The 20030-nt window shown below is 48.1% G+C and overlaps 1 protein-coding gene across 2 annotated transcripts in view; it reads right to left on the bottom strand.

Annotated features, from left to right (window-relative positions):
- Positions 1–3558: 3558 nt before the first annotated feature.
- PRKN (parkin RBR E3 ubiquitin protein ligase) overlaps positions 3559–20030 on the bottom strand; it is an 896318-nt gene continuing 879846 nt past the window's right edge. For both annotated transcript variants that reach the window (XM_048487681.1, XM_048487690.1), the window contains 2 exons: positions 6952–7069; positions 3559–5548 (listed from right to left, as the gene is read on the bottom strand). In XM_048487681.1, coding sequence (XP_048343638.1) covers positions 5439–5548; positions 6952–7069 — 228 coding nt within the window. In that variant the 3' untranslated portion in view covers positions 3559–5438. The remainder of the gene's footprint in view (positions 5549–6951; positions 7070–20030) is intronic.

Raw genomic sequence — 20030 nt, 5'->3', positions numbered from 1 at the left:
GCTCCAGATTCTAAAGCCGAATCTGCTATTTGTTTCCCCATCTTGGAATCTCCAACCCCTCAAAAGTGGATGCTGTTTCAGGGGAGGGGGAGAATCCACTTAGCCTAAACAGCATCACTTTCAATTTTGTTTTAACCGGGGACCCCAGATTCTCCCTTTAAGGTAGATTTAAAAGAAGAATCTGAGCTCCCTAGTTTAAACACCATTGAAAGTGATGCTGTTTGGGAGTGGATTCCACTGGAGGTGTTTTGTGAGAGAGGATGCTGGCATTTGTTTGGTAAATATTTTGCTGGGGGTTATTTGTGAGAGATTTACATGCTTAATACCCACTTGCACTGGCTTGGAGTTGTTTCTCAGGCTAACAACCTACCTCGTAGAGTTGTTGCGATTGGGAAATTAGGAAAAGAGTTGGTGGGAGAGAGCCATGTATGTTTTGCTGGGAATGGGAGGTGTTTTGTGAGCTGGTACAAAAAATCATTGTTTGGTCATGGTGGGGGGGGGGGGCGCCAAACTCAGGTTTTGTCCCCGGGCGCCAGTTTGCCTAGGTACGCCCCTGTTGAATAACATGGGATTTTATGTTTAGCATAAACATGTACAATATATATAGTACTTATGAACAACAGGTTGTTTTGCACATGGGACGCAGGCAGGTACCAATTTGCCAGGAAGCCTTCTAAAGCCTCTTCTTCTACTTCTCCCTGTTTCTCCCTCTGTTTCTATACAAATCCTCCATGTTACCTCCCCACCCCCATCTTGGATCTTCCAGAGCATGAGAAGAGAATGATGACAAGAAATTTGTTCTTATATTGATAAGGGAAAGGCTGTCTGAGAGAACACTAGCAGTGGAAGACTTGTAGTTCATGAAAATATAGCCCACACAGGCAAGGCCTATATTCGCAGTCATTCTAGTCTCAATCTATGAGAGAGAAGTCCTAAGCAGTCTATTTGGAAGTGAATCTAAGTTTAGTTAATGAGCCCTACTCCCAGGAAAATGCTATTAGGCTTGCAGCAGCAGTTCCAAGGGATTTTGAGTAATTCTGCATAGGTCTGCATGATGAATGAGGTTGCTTCTCTTCTAGTTCCACTGAATCTTACACCAGTGCATTGACACAATTTGAAACAGTTGATTGAGGTTGAGTAGATTTAAGATGAAGGGCTAAGACTTTGGATGTATATATAGGTGATCTAACAGACATAATCATCCTGACACTAGGACACTGCAAATGCAAGTAATATCCTCCACTGAGTTGGACAGCTCCATATGAAATCCTTTTGCTTGCTATCTGCATAGAAATTAGTGGGAGTTAATATATTAGAAAAGCAAGCCTGCGGGACCTTTTTTTTTTTAATGCCTCAAATCCTAGCAGATTTGAATCTAAAAATAAAATGAGTGATTGCCATGTCCCCTCAGATCTGAACATCTCTTCACTCAAAAATGTCTTGGCAATGGACTGTGGAATTAATTTTTGCATGAAAAAAGTGCACTTAAAAGTAGACTTTTACTACCTAAGCATTTGAAATGCTGCAAGTTTTGTATTGGAACTTCAGGAGATTTACAAGTGTCTTAAGACTGACATTTTGCATAGAGGAAATCTGGAATATGTTGATAGACCAAAATTATACTGCAAATTAGGAACAAAATAACTGGTAATTTCCTCCCACTATAGCACCTTTTTCCAAATGTTTAGAAGAGCTGACCTAGAAAAGAAAACCAAATAAACATTGATCCTGCACTTGTTCTCAAAATATTAGAAATTACAACAGGACCAATATGAAAATACTTCCACATTGGTTTTATGGAGGACAACCACTAGTTTGCAGGTAGGTGGGCTGCAGGTTCGGTGGATTTAAGGTCTTCTATAAAAATGAGTTATGCAGAGGGAAAATCAGTAAGTCTTTATATCCTCTAGCAGCACCCAAATACCTTTCCAGCATCATTTACCATTCCTATCGAGGAGCCAGCCTGTTCAGTCTGGCTTCTGCTGCAATTACAGGTCAGAAACTGCTTTGCTTCCCCTACTAGATGATCCTTCTTTGCTTCCCCTACTAGATGATCCTTCTTTGCTTCCCCTACTAGATGATCATTCTTTGCTTTGCTTCCCCTACTAGATGATCCTTCTAGATGAATACTGAAAGCTGATGAGCTGCAATTGAACCCTCATACCATCTAGAATTTAAATTGGATATTAGAAGGCCCAGTCAGGCTAAACAGGTGCATCTGGCTTGGGAATTGTAGGTCCTTATCTCCCCCTAGGTCTGGCAGTGGAATGTGTTAATCAGGAGTCAATTTGAAAACCAGCTCGGACTGTAGTAAAGGGTGGGAGTGGGGAAGGAGTAGATGTGAGTGTTTTCTGGAAGATTTCTAAGGAAAAAGGACCTTATCATTAAAGTATGTAACCTAATGCTGTAGATCAAACTTTATAACTGGGTATAGGATTTTAGCATGTCTATCTTTTTCTCCCTCTTTTCTTTTCTTTTTCTTTGCCTATCTACTTGATGGCTGTACCTTATGCTTAAACTGGTATTTGGTGTTGTGCCATAATTTGGGCAATTCTTCTGCTCACTATTTCTGTAAGATACTATATGTGAGGTTGCCTATGAAAAATGCTGAGAATCTTTAACTGGTTCAAAAACACAAGCATAAGGATTCTAAATGGAGCCCACTGTGATCATACAACATCAGCATTATACATGGGTTATCCATTTGTTTCCAAGCCTAATTCAAAGCATTGACATCTAAAGACATGAATGGCTCAGAAACAGGGTACCCAAGTTCTATCTCCATCCATATAATGCTGTGCATGACTTTAACATGGAGGTAATTTGATTATATTTGGTGAGATTCTGTTAACAATGAAATGCAACCTCTCCCAACCCAACTTTTCAGTTATTAATCAGGAAACCCATCTACATGGATTATATAAATTTTTTGCTCAGTTTAACAGACTGTTCAAATTAAGCGGAAAGAAACAGTTAAAAAGCTTCAGTACTTTTTTATTTTATATTTAAGCTTACTGTATATATACCAAATGTAATAGACAAATACATGCAATCTGAAGACATTCAGTAGTCTTTATTCAAATCATGTATTGTTGCTGTCTTAGAATTTATAATTAGCTTTTTTCACACACAAATTCTCACTTTCTAATTTACAAGAAAGCTGGTACATAGTGATGGCTGTACTGTAGTAAGAATATAATGCAGTCCTGTGCACCATTGTATCAGTCTATTGACTTGTGAAATAATTCTGCTCGGGATTGCACTGCTAATCTTTACATGCTGTGATTTTATTGCAAATAAAATCAATTCTACCGTCTAAAATTTGAAAACCAACCAGGCTGGAATAATACTGCAGGCCTAGATTAAAGCTTTATTACCATATCAGAGAATGCCTAACGTTGGGGTTCAGAAGACACTCAAAGCCTTATTGTTCTGATATCATTAGGACAGCAAGAGCCTTGATTCATAGGCGCCACTGTGAAAAGCAAAACTGAAAAGAGAAGGAAACGAGGAAACCCCCAAATTACAGTGGGCTTTTTCTACAGGAGATTTCTAGCTCTACTCTACCTATAGATCTAGAAAGCAAAGGCTCTGCAGCCAACTGTGTACTTGTTCATTTGAATTCTACTGCTGTTGATTAGACAAACAATGAAAATGAGTTCTAAGAAGCTACACTAAGATAGTTCAAACAATTAGGAAATGGAGACAACTTTGGAACAAATTTTGGGATGATTAAAATGTAAATGTACACTATTAGCACAGATCATTTTCTGTGCTGAGTCAAAGCTTGTGAACCTTAATCCAAGATCACATTCCCTGTATTCATGCTGAACTGCCTGAGTAGTAAGATGAAGAAATAGAATCTGTCCTTTAGTTTAAAAACGAATTTTAACATACATTCAGAAAACACCTGTAAAATTAAACACAGCCGCCGGTAGTTTGTTATTTGTATTGATGCCAGATGTTTTTGGTTCAACATGACATGGTGATTTTCTTTAATTCAGCATAAGGGTAAACTTTTTAGGACTTGATTGTGCGCTTGCCATTTCTGCCATGATTTCAAAAGAGTGATCCTCGATTCCTTTATCTCTTGGCACAAGCATTCATAATTTTAGATATCTATGAAGTCTAGTTCACTTAATCACTAATAGTTAAAACAAAACATTGCATGTGATATTCTACAAAACTGATGAACACAAGGAACTTTCCCCTGTCTGCTGCTTGGTCCCTTAAAATTATTTCCATCCTATTTTACAGCTGTTTGGTGGACATCTGCATTCAATGATCTAGATCTGGCAATATGTCTATCTCCTCCCTAAAATTCTTATATCATCAGTCCCCTGTGCTGATGGGTGTAATGACGACTAGGCATTAAAATTTGCCCTGTGTATAAACCTGTCTAGGCTTATACACAGATTGACTTTAGAAACTCAAAGTATTGATCCTTGATACAGGTAAACAGCCAAGTTGTTCTTGGTTGCTGCGCTAAATGTTGCCAATAAAAATGCCACCACATGGAAGTAAGTTAATGCATTCTTTGCTGTCTGCCAACATGTAGTTCCAGTGAATTCTTGTTATAGCTGGTATGGAAGATCCTTCTACAGGGGCTCCTAAGATGCAATATCTACCACTACTGTCATCACTGGAGATTATAACTGAAAATTAATTCCACGTAGAAGTACTTCTGTCTAATTGATTTTAACGTATTTAGTAACTGCACATCAGATTGTATCATGAGCATTAGTAAAGGGAGGAAAAGCCATACTGTGTAGTACCATAGAGAAGGAAATTTGTTAAGAGCTGTGCCAAGCCACAGACTTATATGCTGATGATACATGGAAAAAGGTCCATGTAGCTAGTTTTAAATTGGCTGATATTGCATATTTCTTTATCAAGAGGCCAAGCTTAGCAAAGAGCAAGCCATGAAAGAGAAGGGGTGACACAGGTTACTTGCGGCCCCAAAGAAAGAATGTCAACAGGTTGTGATGAAGCAGGGAGGGATGAAACAGCTATTCATTCTCTACTTTTTCATGTCTTTGTTATATTAAGAAGCCTAAATGCATGGTGAAGATTTAGTAAGTAAGAAGACAACAAGTGATTCATATCTTGAACTCCTGGAGTAATCAGGAATTTGCACCCACAGCAAAGAATTTAGGATCTGCCCTGATAGAAGCAGCTATGCCAGTGTTTCTGCTTTCTATAGGATCAGCATTTGTTTATAAGTTATAATTTGAAATAATTGTACAAATTTCTTAGCTTTTAAGGTTCTGTTCTCTCATTTGTTTATAAGATTTAGCTTTGAAATGTTTGCATTTTAATTTGTTGGTTTATTATTGCCTTAATTTGACTGGCCTATGGCTATCAAATAAAGATGGACTGACTGGCTGACTGGCATTTGTTTAAGTGAGCTTTTGATCGTTTACAGTGCTCCTTGGGGATCAGTCAAACCAGTGGTCTCCCATGCAAGTCCGATTCCACTCCAGGCCACAGTTCCAACACCATTCAAATCTGCACTGAGATCGTGGACACTTCATATGCATGCATCCACCTAGAGGGGAAAAAAACCCAAGAAATTGCAAATGAGAGACAATAAAATAATATTATATTGTAAATATTGATTAGTTGTACATATTGGTTATTTTTTCAAAACTAAAATGGTCTGCGGAGGGAAGGTCTACCCAATGCCTTTCAATGGGAGGTAAAGCAGTCCTCCAAGCTGCTAAGATTCTCTAATGCATGTCTGCATAGCCTCAAAGATAGTTCCTCAATTTTTTTTTTAAAAATAGGAAAACTATATATTGCCAGCATCAGCAGGACCAGCTGAGTTCAGCTATGCAATTCTGGGGCTGAAAAGGTGCCCAGGATCAAAGCAAATGTCCTGGGGCAACCTTCAACAAATGGAAGCACAGAGAATCCCTTCACCAGAACACAAAATGTTAGGCGCAAAATGGTCGGGCAGCTGTCCCCTGAACATCTTATTTTAGGTGTACAGAAGCAGTTACATTTTTAAAAGACATCCCACAGATGTCTGTTTTATGCTGTGTGGAACAGACCATTGTCTTCTGCCAGCAGATACTTCCTGCTTGCAGAGTTTCTGGGGGTTTTGTGTATAAATCTTGGTCATCTACTGAAATAGAGGTTTCTGGCCCTGATCATTATCATTTTATATCTCTAAAGAAAAAGCCCAAATGCCATAGGCATATTCAACTTGGCATGTTTTCAGAAGTGGTTCACAGCTCACAGTTTTAATAAAGAAATACAACACAGACACTGTAGAAGGTTAACAAATCTGTCCAATTAATTTTTGTATAAAGGAAATTCAAATGGCAAAGCTATAGTGATCTACAGAAATGCAATCCATTGTTCCATTGCTTTCTAGAATCCTTAGCTAAGCCAGGGCGTAGATAACCTTGATTGTTTTGTATCACTTCATCTTCTAAGGAAAGCTATATTCTGTCCCACCAAAAGAAATAAGTAGAATTGTGAATTCATCCACTGCCACTTCCTACCCCTCCAACTTTTTCCCTGCCCCAAACATTAAGCTTGGTCCAATGGGGCAGCGATAGCCCGATGCCAGCCCTCAAGGCCCCTCCCCTTAGCCCCAAACACCAAGCCAGGCCCGGTGGGGCAGGCATGGTTTCTGTGCCAAGCCTGGCACCCAGCCCTCCCAAGTCTCCACCCACCCTCCTCCTGCCCTGAACACTAAGCCAGGCCAGTGGGACAGCAGCAATGGCCTTCCCCCTGGCCCAAACACCATCAGGACCTCCTTCCCCCCTCCAACTTACCACTTGCTTGTTCACCCGCCTGCTCATAGTCCTTTAGGACTATTTTCTACTGCAGAACCACACTCTGCTGCCTCACCACTGCCTCACGTGGTTCTTTTTGAGTGACAGAGTATACTACTATGAAAGATGGTAACAGAAATGGCTGTATGTCATCCTTTGAACCCACCATCTTTTTCTGTGGGCACATGGCAGCTAGGGCATGGTTTGGTTGTTCTCCTGATCGTCTCTTTGGATGCCTCTTCCCATCGAGCCTGTCTGGCTGCATGTTCGTCAACCTCGTAGCCCTGCAAAAAAGACAAGAATATGTAAGAAGAACATTCAGAAAACTCTGCAGCTCTGTTTCAAACAACAAAAAAGTGTCCAAAATGGGACACAATGCTTGTCCCGTCCCCCCCCCCCCCCCGCACCTTCTCAACTCAACTATTTCCAAGGCAAAAAGCTTAGGAAGCTCACTTGGTTATAAGATTTAGCTTTGAAATGTTTGCATTTTAATTTGTTGATTTATTATGTGCTCCTTGTTATGTCTCAATCATTAGGCAAGCAGCAAGGTAAAAAACAAGGTTTATTTACATGTATGGCTTCTACAGTAATATATCAGGCACAGAGGGCGAAACTACACATACACTCACTTAAATATCATGCTCTCAGCTGATGTCACCTCCACAACTACGGAAACCTCAATAGCTCAATACACAACACTCCTATCTTATTCTATGTACTCCTGAGAATAATTTGGAAAGCAACATTGTATAGCCTGATATACAGTGACAAGATCTCAGAAGCAGAGTTGCATGGGGATGTGTGGAGACTCATTTAATCACAAAAACATTAACACAACTTGTTGGAATAGAAATCGGCCGCAGCCCAAAATTTATTTAACACATAACCAAAACTTTGAAGCTGGGCGAGCATACCAGAGCTTAATATCCCTGGCCCCAGGTAGCAAAAGCCGCTAATCCTGGTTATAGGGCATTTGCCCAAACTGACCCCTTCTTATAGGCCGCTTCGGACAGAAACCGCTGTCCGGCACATCCCCCCAAGGGGAAAGGAACAGGAAGTTACTAGGTGCCACATGCCGATCACGCAAGACCCAATTTGCGACACTCCCTCCCTGCCGGGCAGCGAAGCTCTCCAGCGCCAGCGCCCCAGGCTGGCTATTGAGCTCTATCGCCACCACGGACCTCATATGGAGGCCCCCGAGGTGGGAAGGTCCGGCATGCAGGCTACTGTCTTCCCCAAATAGGATGTGCTGTTATGCCCTACCGCCCAGGGAACTTTGCGCACAAACCATAACAATATATGCAACAATAACCCCCCAAACCTTTCAAATTGGGAAGGGAGTGGAGGGCTCTTTGAACAAGCCGGGCACTTGAAAGAGGCTCCTCGCCGGCCCCGCCCGGACGCAGCCTTTTATAGGCTGCTGCCAGAGGCCCATGTCACACGCCGGCACCTCGCCACGTGACCGCCTCGTCGGCCCGGGCGGGAAGGACCCAGCTCTCCAATCGTTCTCCCCACGCCTAACGGCGCTTCCAGGCGTGAAGCCTGGGGCGACGGTTTGCATGGGGATGTGTGGAGACTCATTTTAATCACAAAAACATTAACACAACTTTGGCTTGAAGGACTAGAAATCGGTCCGCAGCGCAAAATTCTATTGCTAACACATAACCAAAAGGCTTTGAAGCTACAGGCGAGCATACCAGAGCAACATCCTGGCTCCCCCCCAGGTAGCAAACCGCTAACCTGGTTATAGGGCAGCCCAAGCTGACCCCTTAGGCCCTTCGGACAGAACCCCTGTCCGGCACATCCCCCGAGGGAACGGAACAGGATGTTACTAGGTGCCACATGGACGCAAACCCAATTTGTGACACCTCTCCCTGTCGGGCAGCGAGCTCTCAGCGCAGCCCCCAGGCTGGCTTTCGAGAGCTCTATCGCCACCACGGACCTCATATGGAGGCCCCCGAGGTGGGAAGGTCCGGCATGCAGGCTACTGCCTTCCCCAAATAGGATGTGCTCTTATGCCCTACTGCCACCAAGCTGTCAATCCAACAGCTCCCGCCTGTAAGGGATTCAATGGTGTTGATGTTCAGAACAGCCGCCTGGCCTTGACTGAATTCCAGAACCCGGGCGATGGGCCAGCATCTGCGGCGGAGACTCTGGTGGAGGCCTTATCTCTTCGAGAGAGATGAGAACTCCGTTCCCATGAGAAACTGGGAGGGGGGATGGGACGGACAGAATTATAACCTGTGCTTCTGGCGGGAGACTTTATTCCTGCCACGTCGTGTACGTGAGCTTTCTAGGATGTCTGAATAAACGGTCTTTTACACCAAAAAAAGCCTTTTTATTTCTGCTTCTATGGGATTCCTTACATTGTGGCAGGAATCTTAGTTCATCTATCTTCCCAGTGTAGTGGACCTCTGGTGTCTCGGCATGGAGAGGTTGAATATTCCTGAAACTGTGGAAGGTGCGGTAGCCCCCAAAGAGGGCTCCGAGCCTTCTGGATTTGGAGGAACCGGCGGGAGAACGGGTCTCGCTGGTAACTCTTTCCCGCCCTCGTATCAACACGAGTCTTCCCTTACTTCGTTGGGACGAGGGACGAGGGAACGATCATGTGGACTTGCATGAGTCGTTTGGGGCGCTGTCTATGGATCGGGCGCCTGTGGATCGGATACCTACCCGTTTCCGTGTGGATTACAAACCTCAGATGCAACCTGTCACGGAGGAGATGGGCCTGACCACTTTTCATGCGGCAACCCAGGAGTCAATTGAACGCATTCCTGACTCGTGATTTCGATGATGCTCCCAAGAATCCACCGCGGCATAGCACTGGGGCCCGCCCTAAGACCACCGTAGAGAAACCGGGACTATATCGGGATTGGGAGGGGTATCCGTATTTCAGCTTCCGATCGACCCCCCAGAGCCCGGATCAGCAGTTGCACCAGAGGCGCAAAGCGGAGCCGCCGGTGGACACGAGGTGCTGCATTCCGATGAGGAGGAATCCGAAGAAAGCCTGCCTTCTCATCCGGACCTATTTCCCCTCCCGTCAAAAGAGAGCTGGGATGAGGAAGTGGGCCGACTACGAGATGCCCAGGAAGCATGGGCCCGTGAACGCCAGCTATGGGAAGAGGAACGGGAGCAGCTGCAGCAAGAGCGTGAAAACCTGCAAAAGGACCGGGAACAGCAGCGCAAAGAAATCCAACTCGAACTGGACCGTGCCAAAGATGCGTTGCAACGGCAATATATGCAGAATCTATCGGTCCATGATAAGGTCCTGGAACACTCCAAACTGGACTTAGAGCGTCAACGCGAAAATGTTAAGGCCATGCGTGCACAAAGTGAACTAACCGCAGCCATTCAACGAGACGAACTGGCCAAACTGGAACGAGAGAAAGCAGCTTTTCATGCGCACCAAGATGCCTTGACTCGCAAGGAAAGAGACTTAGCCGCCTTTGAAAAGGAGCTGAAGAAGCAGCAGGACAAGATGCCCCAAGCTGGAGTCTACTGATGCCCAGGATTACCGGTACAGCCAACGCCAGAGGGGCGACGCTTCTGGGTCCTGCTACTCGCGTATCTGCCACCTTCCAAAGACCTGCTCCCACCAGAGCACCAGCGGCGCCGGCGCCGGTGCCCCCACCTCCACCGATTCCGGCTCTCCCTGCGCCGCCGCCTCAACCTGCGCAACCTCCGCCCCAGCGAGCTCCGAGGGCCATGGAGAGAGGATATTACAGACCTCCGATACCTGCCCATTTCGATGGGACTGCTTCCAAACTCCCCTACTTCATCCTGCAACTCGATGCCCACATGGAGGACTATGACGATTTGTACCGGTCTGAACGCGAAAAAATACGGGACATCGGTTCCGTCTTGGATGGAGCGGCAGCCGACTGGTTTGTGACTCTTTTTGACCTGCAAGGGGAGGATACTTCCGCGACGGTGCCTGCGCTCTCCAAGCCTTAAGGGCTCGCTTCCAAGATCCGGATGCTGAAAATGAAGCCATCCGCATTCATTAAATCTATTCAGCAAGGCAACCGCTCTTTTGCCGAATTTGCCCGTGAATTTCGTGCTTGGCGGCTGCTCGACTCCCTCTCCTGAGTGGCCTGAGCGCATGAAATGTGAATACTTCTCGGATGCCGCCGACGGCAAACTGCGCAGAAACGGTGTTCCTTAATCTCGATCCCACGCACTATTGCTGACTGGATCGAATTAGGATCTCAAGTGGCGCCTCGCTTGGATTACGCCGCGCCGAGGGCCGCCTTCACGCCCAAAACCCGCCGCTATTTACTCACCGCTGCGCCTCGCAAGCCACGCCCAGCAGCCTCTACGGAAACCACCTCCGAGCCGCCGTTTGGGATTGTGTCTTTACCGCGGAGGACCGGGTCATCTAGCTGCCAACTGCCCGAAAAAACAGAAGCCAACCGCCCCGCTGCGCTGCACCCCATCTGCCAAGCCACCACGTAAATCCGAGCCGCCTCCGACGGGCTCGCTCTAAGGCGGTTACCGGCGCACCCAGAAGAGGGGAAGTGGCGGTTTGCCTTCTTCAACGCCCATGGATATGGGTTCGACTCCAGATGCGGTGAGTGAAGGCAGCGCTCCCATTACGATTCAAGCGATTCTGGCCAACCCCGCTAAGCACACTCGTATTATAGCCTCAGCCCTTGTAGATTCTGGGTGCTCCCATTGCTTAATGCGGCCCCAAGTGGCGGAGGAACTTGGACTAGACCGAAGTTCCCTAGCTAAGCCCATACCGTTCACACAAATGGACGGGCAGCCCCTCGGGCTGAAGGACCGCCCAGTTCAAAACGCAACCGGTTCTCCTCGGCCAAGTGCCTTGACCATTGGGAGAAAATTAGTTTTATTCTGGCCCCAGTGGCCAAACACTCCATAGTCCTGGGCATGCCATGGTTGTTGTTGCATGAACCAAAATTCATTTGGAAAGAACGGATCTTAGAATTCACTGACCCCCCTGTGGAGAACACATGAATTGGGGGATAACTCACCTCCTAATGACATACACCCCTGGCTTCATCAGCGGTGCACGCCCAATTGCTCCCTAATCCACCGGCATTCCACCCGCTTACCAAGATTTAGCCAGAGTATTTCAGGAGCAAGAATGCGATCAATTGCCACCCCATAGAGACACCGACTGCAAAATCGTATTACAGCCAGGGGCTCAACTGCCCAAGGGTAGAATCTACCGCATGAGTACCAATGAGGAGAAGTGACTGCGTGCCTTCTTAGACACGGACCTTGCTCGCGGGTTCATACGACGAGCTACCAAACACACACATGCTGCTCCTGTATTATTTGTTAAAAAAAAGGACGGTCTTTAAGGCTCTGCACGGATTACCGAGGACTCAATGCGGTTTCCCTGTCCAATAAATACCCTTTGCCTTTGATCAAGGACCTTTAGATGCATTGGGCAAGGGACGATTTTACTAAGTTGGATTTAAGAGAAGCATACTACAGAGTCAGGATTGCGGAAGGCTATGAACATTTGACTGCATTTAACACAAAATTTGGACAGTATGAATACTTAATAATGCCATTCGGGTTAAGTGGGGCCCCCGGAGCTTTTATGGCCCTCATCAACGAAGTTCTACATGACTTATTATACAAGGGAGTAGTGGTGTACTTAGATGATGTTTTAATTTATTCACAAACCATGGAGGAGCATGAAGCCTTGGTTCGGGAAGTATTAAAACGCTTGCTCGACAATTCCCTCTTTGCAAAACTTTCTAAATGTTGTTTTCACCAATCCTCCATCGACTATTTGGGATACCGGATCTCTTCTGAGGGGTTAAAAATGGATCCTGCTAAGATTGAAGCAGTCCTCCAATGGCCTGCCCCCACCAATCGGAAAGAACTCCAGTCTTTCCTAGGGTTTGCTAATTTCTATCGTGACTTTATACCCCAATTCGCTGAACTGACTCTCCCACTCACAGACCTCTTACGCACTAAAGGTAAAGACCCACAGGCTGCCAAGCCCGGGGCGCCCCTTTCTTGGTCTAAGGAATGTCAGACAGCCTTTCAACATTTAAAATCAGCTTTTACTACTGAACCTATCCTAAAACACCCTGACCCAGATCTTCCTTTTGTGGTTCACGTGGATGCCTCGGACAAAGCGCTTGGGGCAGCCCTGTTGCAGAGAAATAAAGATGATAGGCTTGTTCCGTGTGCTTATTTATCAAAAAAATTCTCCGGTGCTGAGCTCAACTGGACTGTAGGGGATAAAGAGACTGCGGCCATCAAAGTAGCGCTCTCCACTTGGCGCCACTGGCTGAGGGGGGCTAAACACCCCTTTCAAGTTTGGTCGGATCACAAGAACTTGGCACGCCCTTTCCACCCCCTCAAGATGTCCGCTAAACAACTCCGCTGGGCCGATTTCTTTTCTCGCTTTCACCGGCCCATTTTTTTCCTGAAAACCAATAAACTGGCTGGATGCGCTCTCGCGCCTGCCCGGGGAGGGTGGAGCTGCCTTACGGGATATCCCGCAAGACTGTTCTCTCCCCCTCCCAATTGGGGCTGGCTGTCACCGATCTCAGACGCCCACTCCTCCTTCTCCGCCTATTCCCAGCCTGATCTCTCCTTTCCTACGGGAACTCGAGGAGGCGGGGTTGCGCGAGCCACCAGCGGAGGAAGGTGACTCCCACCACGCTTGGAGAATGGTGTTTGGAGGCGGGGATTGTTGGTACGCGCCTCCTCCGTAAGCAGGTTCTCGAGGCCTGTCATGATGCCCGCCGGCTGGACATTTTGGCTTCCTTAAGACTCTGCATTTGGCCTCACAATAATTTGTGGCGCTACGATGCTAAAGACATTGAGACATATATCAAAGGATGCTCTGTTCGTGCGGCAGCCACATCCGTTCCGAAAACCCCATGGTCTATTAAAGCTCTCCGGGTGGCCTCCCGCCACTGGGAGTCATCTCCATGGATTTTATTACGGATTTGCCAGAAAGTCAAGGCAACACAGTCTTGTGGGTGGTGGTGGACTTATTTTCCAAGCAAGCCCATTTCATCCCATGTACTTCCATCCCTCCGCCCTAAGTTAGTGCGCTCTGTTCATTCAGCATATTTATTGTCTACACTCCTCCCCGGCCAAGGTGGTGTCCCGACCGCTGGGCCCCAATTCATTTCAAAGTTCTGGAAAGCTTTCCTGGGCTTGTTGGGGTCACTGCAATTGCCGCCTCTTACCACGTTTCAAAGTGACGGTGAGTCGGAGAGAACTAACAGAACCCTGGAACAGTATTTACGCTTGTTACACCAACTATCACCAAGACAACTGGTGCGATGATTCGGCTTGCAGAATACGCCACAATAATGCGTGTTCATAGCAGTACAAAAAAAAACCCCTTCGAAATTGTGTCTGGTCGGTCCTTCCCTCCGTCGCGAACTGCCTGCAGAAGCGCTGAACCTCCAGAGTTCCAACAGTGGATTTCATCTCTGGCCGAGGGGTGGAAAACAGTCCAGACCGCTTTACAGCAAGCTAAAGATTCCCAAAAACTTCAAGCTGATAAGCACCGCTGGATTTCCCTTTACTGCAGGGCTTGGGTATATTTGTCTACCAAGAATCTCAGAGACGTATATAAATTTTCAAAACTGGGCAAAAAATTCGTGGGACCTTTTAAGATTACTAAAGTGATTAATGATGTCACTGCCCGATTAGGACTTGGCTCTAATTCTCTAAGTAATATCCATCCTGTCTTTCATTCCAGTTTACTCAAGGAGGCTCCCGCTTCCCATGCCTGGCACCTAATTCTCCGGAGAGACCCCCACGACTATAATTGATGGCCACAAGCATTACTTAAAATTGACGCCTATCCTGGACTCTCGCTTTAATTTCGCAAACGCTTTGCAATATTTAGTCTCTTGGGTGGGATATTCCTCTGGGTATAATCAATGGGTCTATTCAGAAAATATTGACGCCCCTTCCCTCATTTCTGCTTTCCACCGCACCTTTCCGCACAAACCTGGGGGGGAGAAGTTTTTCTTAAGGGAGGCAGAGTGTAAGGGATTCAATGGTGTTGATGTTCAGAACAGCCGCCTGGCCTTGACTGAATTCCAGAACCCGGGCGATGGGCCAGCATCTGCGGCGGAGACTCTGGTGGAGGCCTTATCTCTTCGAGAGAGATGAGAACTCCGTTCCCATGAGAAACCGGGAGGGGGGATGGGACGGACAGAATTATAACCTGTGCTTCTGGCGGGAGACTTTATTCCTGCCACGTCGTGTACGTGAGCTTTCTAGGATGTCTGAATAAACGGTCTTTTACACCAAAAAGCCTTTTATTTCTGCTTCTATGGGATTCCATATGGGATTCCATTCTATGGGATTCCATTCCTGCCCCAGCTTCAGCAGCCCAGAGTCTCACAGCTCAGTGCGTGCCGCAAAGTCACTGCAACAGAGCAGAACGGATTTCAGGCAGCTCAGTGCGGGCCGCGAAGCCACTCCAGCAGAGCCTGGCGGACATCGTGCAACCAGATGTCCTGGCCCCAATCCGATAAGTGGACTCCGTCGGGCAAAAACAATGCTGGCAGAGCATGGGTCAGATCAACATGGGGAATAACATCCCCTCCCATGCTCAGTACCAGCCGGGCTGCGGACCGACAAACCTTGGACCTGACTTTGTTAACTCTGGCCGAGCCAACAGCTGCTTCCTCCAAGTCCTCCGCTCCAGCAAAGCACGACCAGAGCAGCTTGGATTTCGGCATCTTGCACGGCAACTTCAAGTCTTCCTTCATGGCATGCTCTGCAATGCTACTCCCTTGAAAGCCGGAATGTCATTTTCCCCAGCTGAAGAACTATTGCGCCTGGGAAGCCATACTGAAGCACCGAAGTTCCGCGAACTCAAGAGCAGAGAAGACCACCGCGATGCCTCGCCGCCAGCCAGTGAATGTCCAGGGAGGTGTCCAGTCCAAGATGTTGTCCCCAGCCCGACCTCTTCGTGATAGCCAGCCCAGTAAAACAATACGGTGGCAAGCCAGCCAAACTAGGTAACAACGGGCCACCGGAACTATAAAGAGAACAAAGTTACAAGGAAAGGTGAGGCCGGACATAAACACGATAAGCCAAAGATCTCCAGTGGCCTAAAGCCTGAATTTCAGTCGCAGAGTGTCCCTCTTGAGAGGTCGTGGTAGCTGCCCCAATCCAAAGGAGTGGGAACCGAATCCGCTCTGCTGGGAGTCCTAAAGATTGTAAGCACAGCCGCAACACAGCCGCGGAATTGAAATCTGGACACTGATGCTCCATTGCTGTGGATAAACAGGGGACCCTGCCCCTTCAGGGCGGACAGCTAAAAACGCAGGCTATGCGAGCCACCGGACAGGGTGCCCCTGGTGGGGAGGGGGCCAATGTCACCTCGCTCTCGACGCCGCTGGTCAGTCTTGGACCCCGCCAACCATATGCGTAAGTTCCCATCGCCATAGACACATCGGTCCTTTGCAAAGCCTTAGGAGCCACGATGTGGGTGGATGGGGCCACTAGCTCACTACACCGTAAAGGCCCCATAGAAAGCCAAGGTAAACAAGGCTTGGAACAGTGTAGACTCATAGGCAGAGTTACAAACTGAGTCTGTGGCGCATAAAGTTCCCAGGAGCTCCTTGGTGATGGGACGCCTACTATCTTGCGGTCTGGGGGAAGCGCGCTGCCACCCGCCACTGCTCTTCTAGCTTCAAAGCAGCGGGAGTGGTCAGTGATCCCCAGGGCCTGGTTGAAAAGGAAATGGCTGCTAAATGGACCTTAATAGTCCTGGCAGCCATTTGACGGTCCCTCAAATCAACCAAATACCGGAGCACCAAATCCTTAGCAAACCCTTGGTCGGAACAGGCTCTGCCGGGATGGAAGCTCGCAGCAAAGAAGGTGCTCAGTGCTCCCTTCATACGCCCAGCTGACGGTAGCTGGAGCCAGTGACTGCAAGACACCTTCGGCTATTGACTGCCTCCAAGATGCCAGCGATGGTCGGGACACCTCTCCGAAATTGGCTGGCTTCGGGAGCTAGTGAGCCGGCAGCGCTGACCTTGACGCACCAGACAAAGCCGCCAGCTATATTGTTAGTTATACCTGGCAAGAAAACAGCTTTTAAAGGAGATGTTATTAATCAGGCAAACCATTACAAATTCCCTTACTAGCCGTGATCACCGCTTCCGACCGGGCTGGACTGCCGATTTACCTCCCCTGACCACAGCCCGGTGGTTGTCACACCAGAATCCTTAACTGCATGGTCGCTAAACATCCTTCCAGATGTGAACCGCGAGCCACCAGAGGGAAACAACTCCAGGAAAGTCATGTCCCTCAAAAATTCCGGGGTTCTGAGACCACGCTGGTGGGCTACTCCCTGCACACCACTGGCCCCTGAAATAAAATACCAAAGCCTATCGAGCCAGCTGCATCGGGTGTGGACTTGAAACTACTATCCTGCAGCTCCTAAGGCGAACCTAAGGTGCCAAAATGAAACTCTCATTAAAACGCCTCCAGAAAAAAACGTAACCATAAACCCCCTAGGTCTTGGCGAAGCGACCAGAAGTAACCTCTTGATGTGATGTGATGGGGAACCGAATAGCCCGGCCAAGGACCTCTAAGTGCGAAGCGGTATGAACAGAAAAGCCCCTTCCCCGGGAGACAACCCTTGCAGGCAAAATTAAGGTGCCCAAGCAGGGACTGTATTTCCCGCGAGCCTGCACTTCTTTTTAGCAGAGATTTCACCAATCAGTGTGCGCTTAACGCTGTCAGCTTGTCGCAGGGCAGCAGGGAAGATGTTCCTGCTATTGTGTCTAACTGAATTCCTAAGTAGGTTAAGCAAGACACAGAAAATCTCTTCCAGTCTTGTCGGCCGCCAAAGGAACTTCCTAGCTCTGCCGCCAAGTCCTGAAATGCTGGACAAACATCGCTGCACAGTCATCAGTGCCGGGCTGCACCTTACAAATAAAAAAATCGGCCAAGATAATGAGTAACTTTTGCTGATGGCATGCGATCTCTTCTTGGATTGCCCATTCCAAGAAGGTGCTAAATTTTCGTCAAAAAGCTGGCGCAAGTTAAGTGGAGCATCCCATGGGCATTAAGACATTTATCGACATACCACTGTCCCTCAAAATTGAAAACCTAAGAGTTCAAAAGTCCCTGGGGTGTATAGGGCAGTGTCAGCCGAAAAGCCAGACTCGTATGTCAGCATTTTGCTAACTCCTCGAAGCTGTTCCCACTCCTCCCGGATGAGGCTCACTGCCTCATCCAAAGTGGTGCATACCGCAACAGAGCAGATGCCCGGTCAATGAAGTCGTCGTTTCAACCGACCTCCCTGGCGGGTAGGACAAGTGTTGTATCATCTCCTATACCCTCGGGGGTCTTTTTGGGGACCAGCTCCCAATGGGGAAACCCTAAGGTTGGGCAACGGAGGCTCAACGAAGGGGCTTCCGCGACTTCTACCTGCCAGGCATTCTTCTTTTGAAATTTTGGCAGCTACTACCGCGCAGGCAATTCCCTTTGCGGATTTTAAGTTGGGGAGCTGAAGTTGCCCGTTCCCCTGCTCCCTACCAAAATGGGATGTGAAAAACCAAATTGAAATCCCTCTTTTAAGTATAATGCGCTCTTTCCCGACACGGATACCTTGTCCAGCCATTGGCATAAAGGCTGCACTACGCATCCGGGGAAGGGCGCTTAGACTTCTGCAGAACCTCCGGGACTTCAGGGCCTTCTGGGCAGGGAATGATCCTCCCCCGGTCAGCCAATCACCGTCTCTTCTTAAAGTTGCCAGAGCCAGGGTTCCTCGCCACGCCGAAAAGGGGAGGCTCTGTGAGCCAGTTATGCGGCATTTCGTACTCTGGTGTGGGCCCCAAAACAACGGGAACAGCTGTGCTCGAATCTCTACATTTTTTTCCTCTTACAGGAGCCTTGGTTAAAGGCCCAGCAAGCTTAATCGGGAGGGTCCCGGGCTGACCAAACCCTTTTTTTTCCTCAGCCCTCAGCCCCGTTTGAAGTTGGCTTAGTAGCACCAGATGACGAAGTTTTAATTACATTTGTCATCCACGCCTGATCGTGTATTAGGATCCCCACCTGCGTCCAGGACGATGTGAGAGCACTCTCTGCGAATGCCTCATCGCATTCTTGATAGCAGCCGCGATCCCCTGATAGGGATCGGTGGCTCCTCAAAAACATTGGCCCAGTGAGCAGACAGATGCCAGGCCCTTAGTGGGTAAGCAGCTCCCTATTAGAGCTTGGCATATATTCCCGCGAAACCCCTTCAGCCAGTTGTCGAAGGAACGCTTCTGCTCTTTCTGGGTGTTCTTCTTCGCCTCTCTTAGCTTCTAACGGAACCCGCCTCCTCTGGATCCTCTTTCCAGCCGCGAGAACCGCTGAAGATATCCACATAGTACCCATCCAGGGCACGCTCTCTTTAACTTCTTTCTCGGCAAATGGGAGCCCGGGGGTCCCCAGGGTCCCATGCCGGAAGCAGAAGGCTGAATCCCCTAAGTTCCCAGCACTGTCCCTCTACCTGCGAGCCCCTTTTCCTCTGAATAAATCCAGAGGGGAAGAGCTGGCACCTTTTCCCCTCTTCCCAGTAATCTCCCGCTGCTTGGGCAGAATCCTCATCTGTAGACTCACCAGACGCAGGATGAGCTAGGGACCGCCGAGAAGATCTAGGCACCGCATCGCAGAGGCCTTTCCCCTTGGCGCTCTGGGTCTGGCAATCTGGGCCCAGCAGTCTGGCTGGCAGGGCCTGCTGCAGCTTCAAGCACCACTGCCCGCTGGTACAGGCAGCCGTGACTACCCCCCCAGTTGCCAACTCTGGACCCTGAACTATTGGATCGGCAGATACCGAAGGAGGCCACGCCCGGGAGGTGCTTGGTAACCCAAGCTCTGGATGGACCTGACTCCCCTGTACCATTGGTGGCAGGGGAACCCAAGCTCTGCTGGACCCAAGTGGGCTCCCCTAAGCTGATCTTCGCCACTCCGAAGAACTTTGAACCTGAGAAGGCCAAAATATAAGGGGGGCTGGTTCCCCATGAAACCTCCCCTGGGCCACATTGCTCCGGAAAACCAGGGGAGGGGTTGGAATTGGCCTGGCCATCCCATACGGGTTCAATATTCATGCCCATATACACGGAGAGAATATGGATACAAGTATATGGCATAAAAACAGAGTTTCCAGATATGGGCAGCCCACTTTGGCCAATGCGAGGGAGGCATGAGCACTGAGGGACTAAGTGAGGAGGCATGAGAACTGAGGGGACGTTCATTCATCCCCGGCCCCTAATCGGAGGG

Source organism: Sphaerodactylus townsendi, linkage group LG01 (assembly GCF_021028975.2).
Source record: "Sphaerodactylus townsendi isolate TG3544 linkage group LG01, MPM_Stown_v2.3, whole genome shotgun sequence".
In the NCBI taxonomy this organism is placed as follows: Eukaryota; Metazoa; Chordata; class Lepidosauria; order Squamata; family Sphaerodactylidae; genus Sphaerodactylus; species Sphaerodactylus townsendi.
Note: the sequence above shows the minus strand (reverse complement) of the source record. Positions and strands in the feature narration are given on the sequence as shown.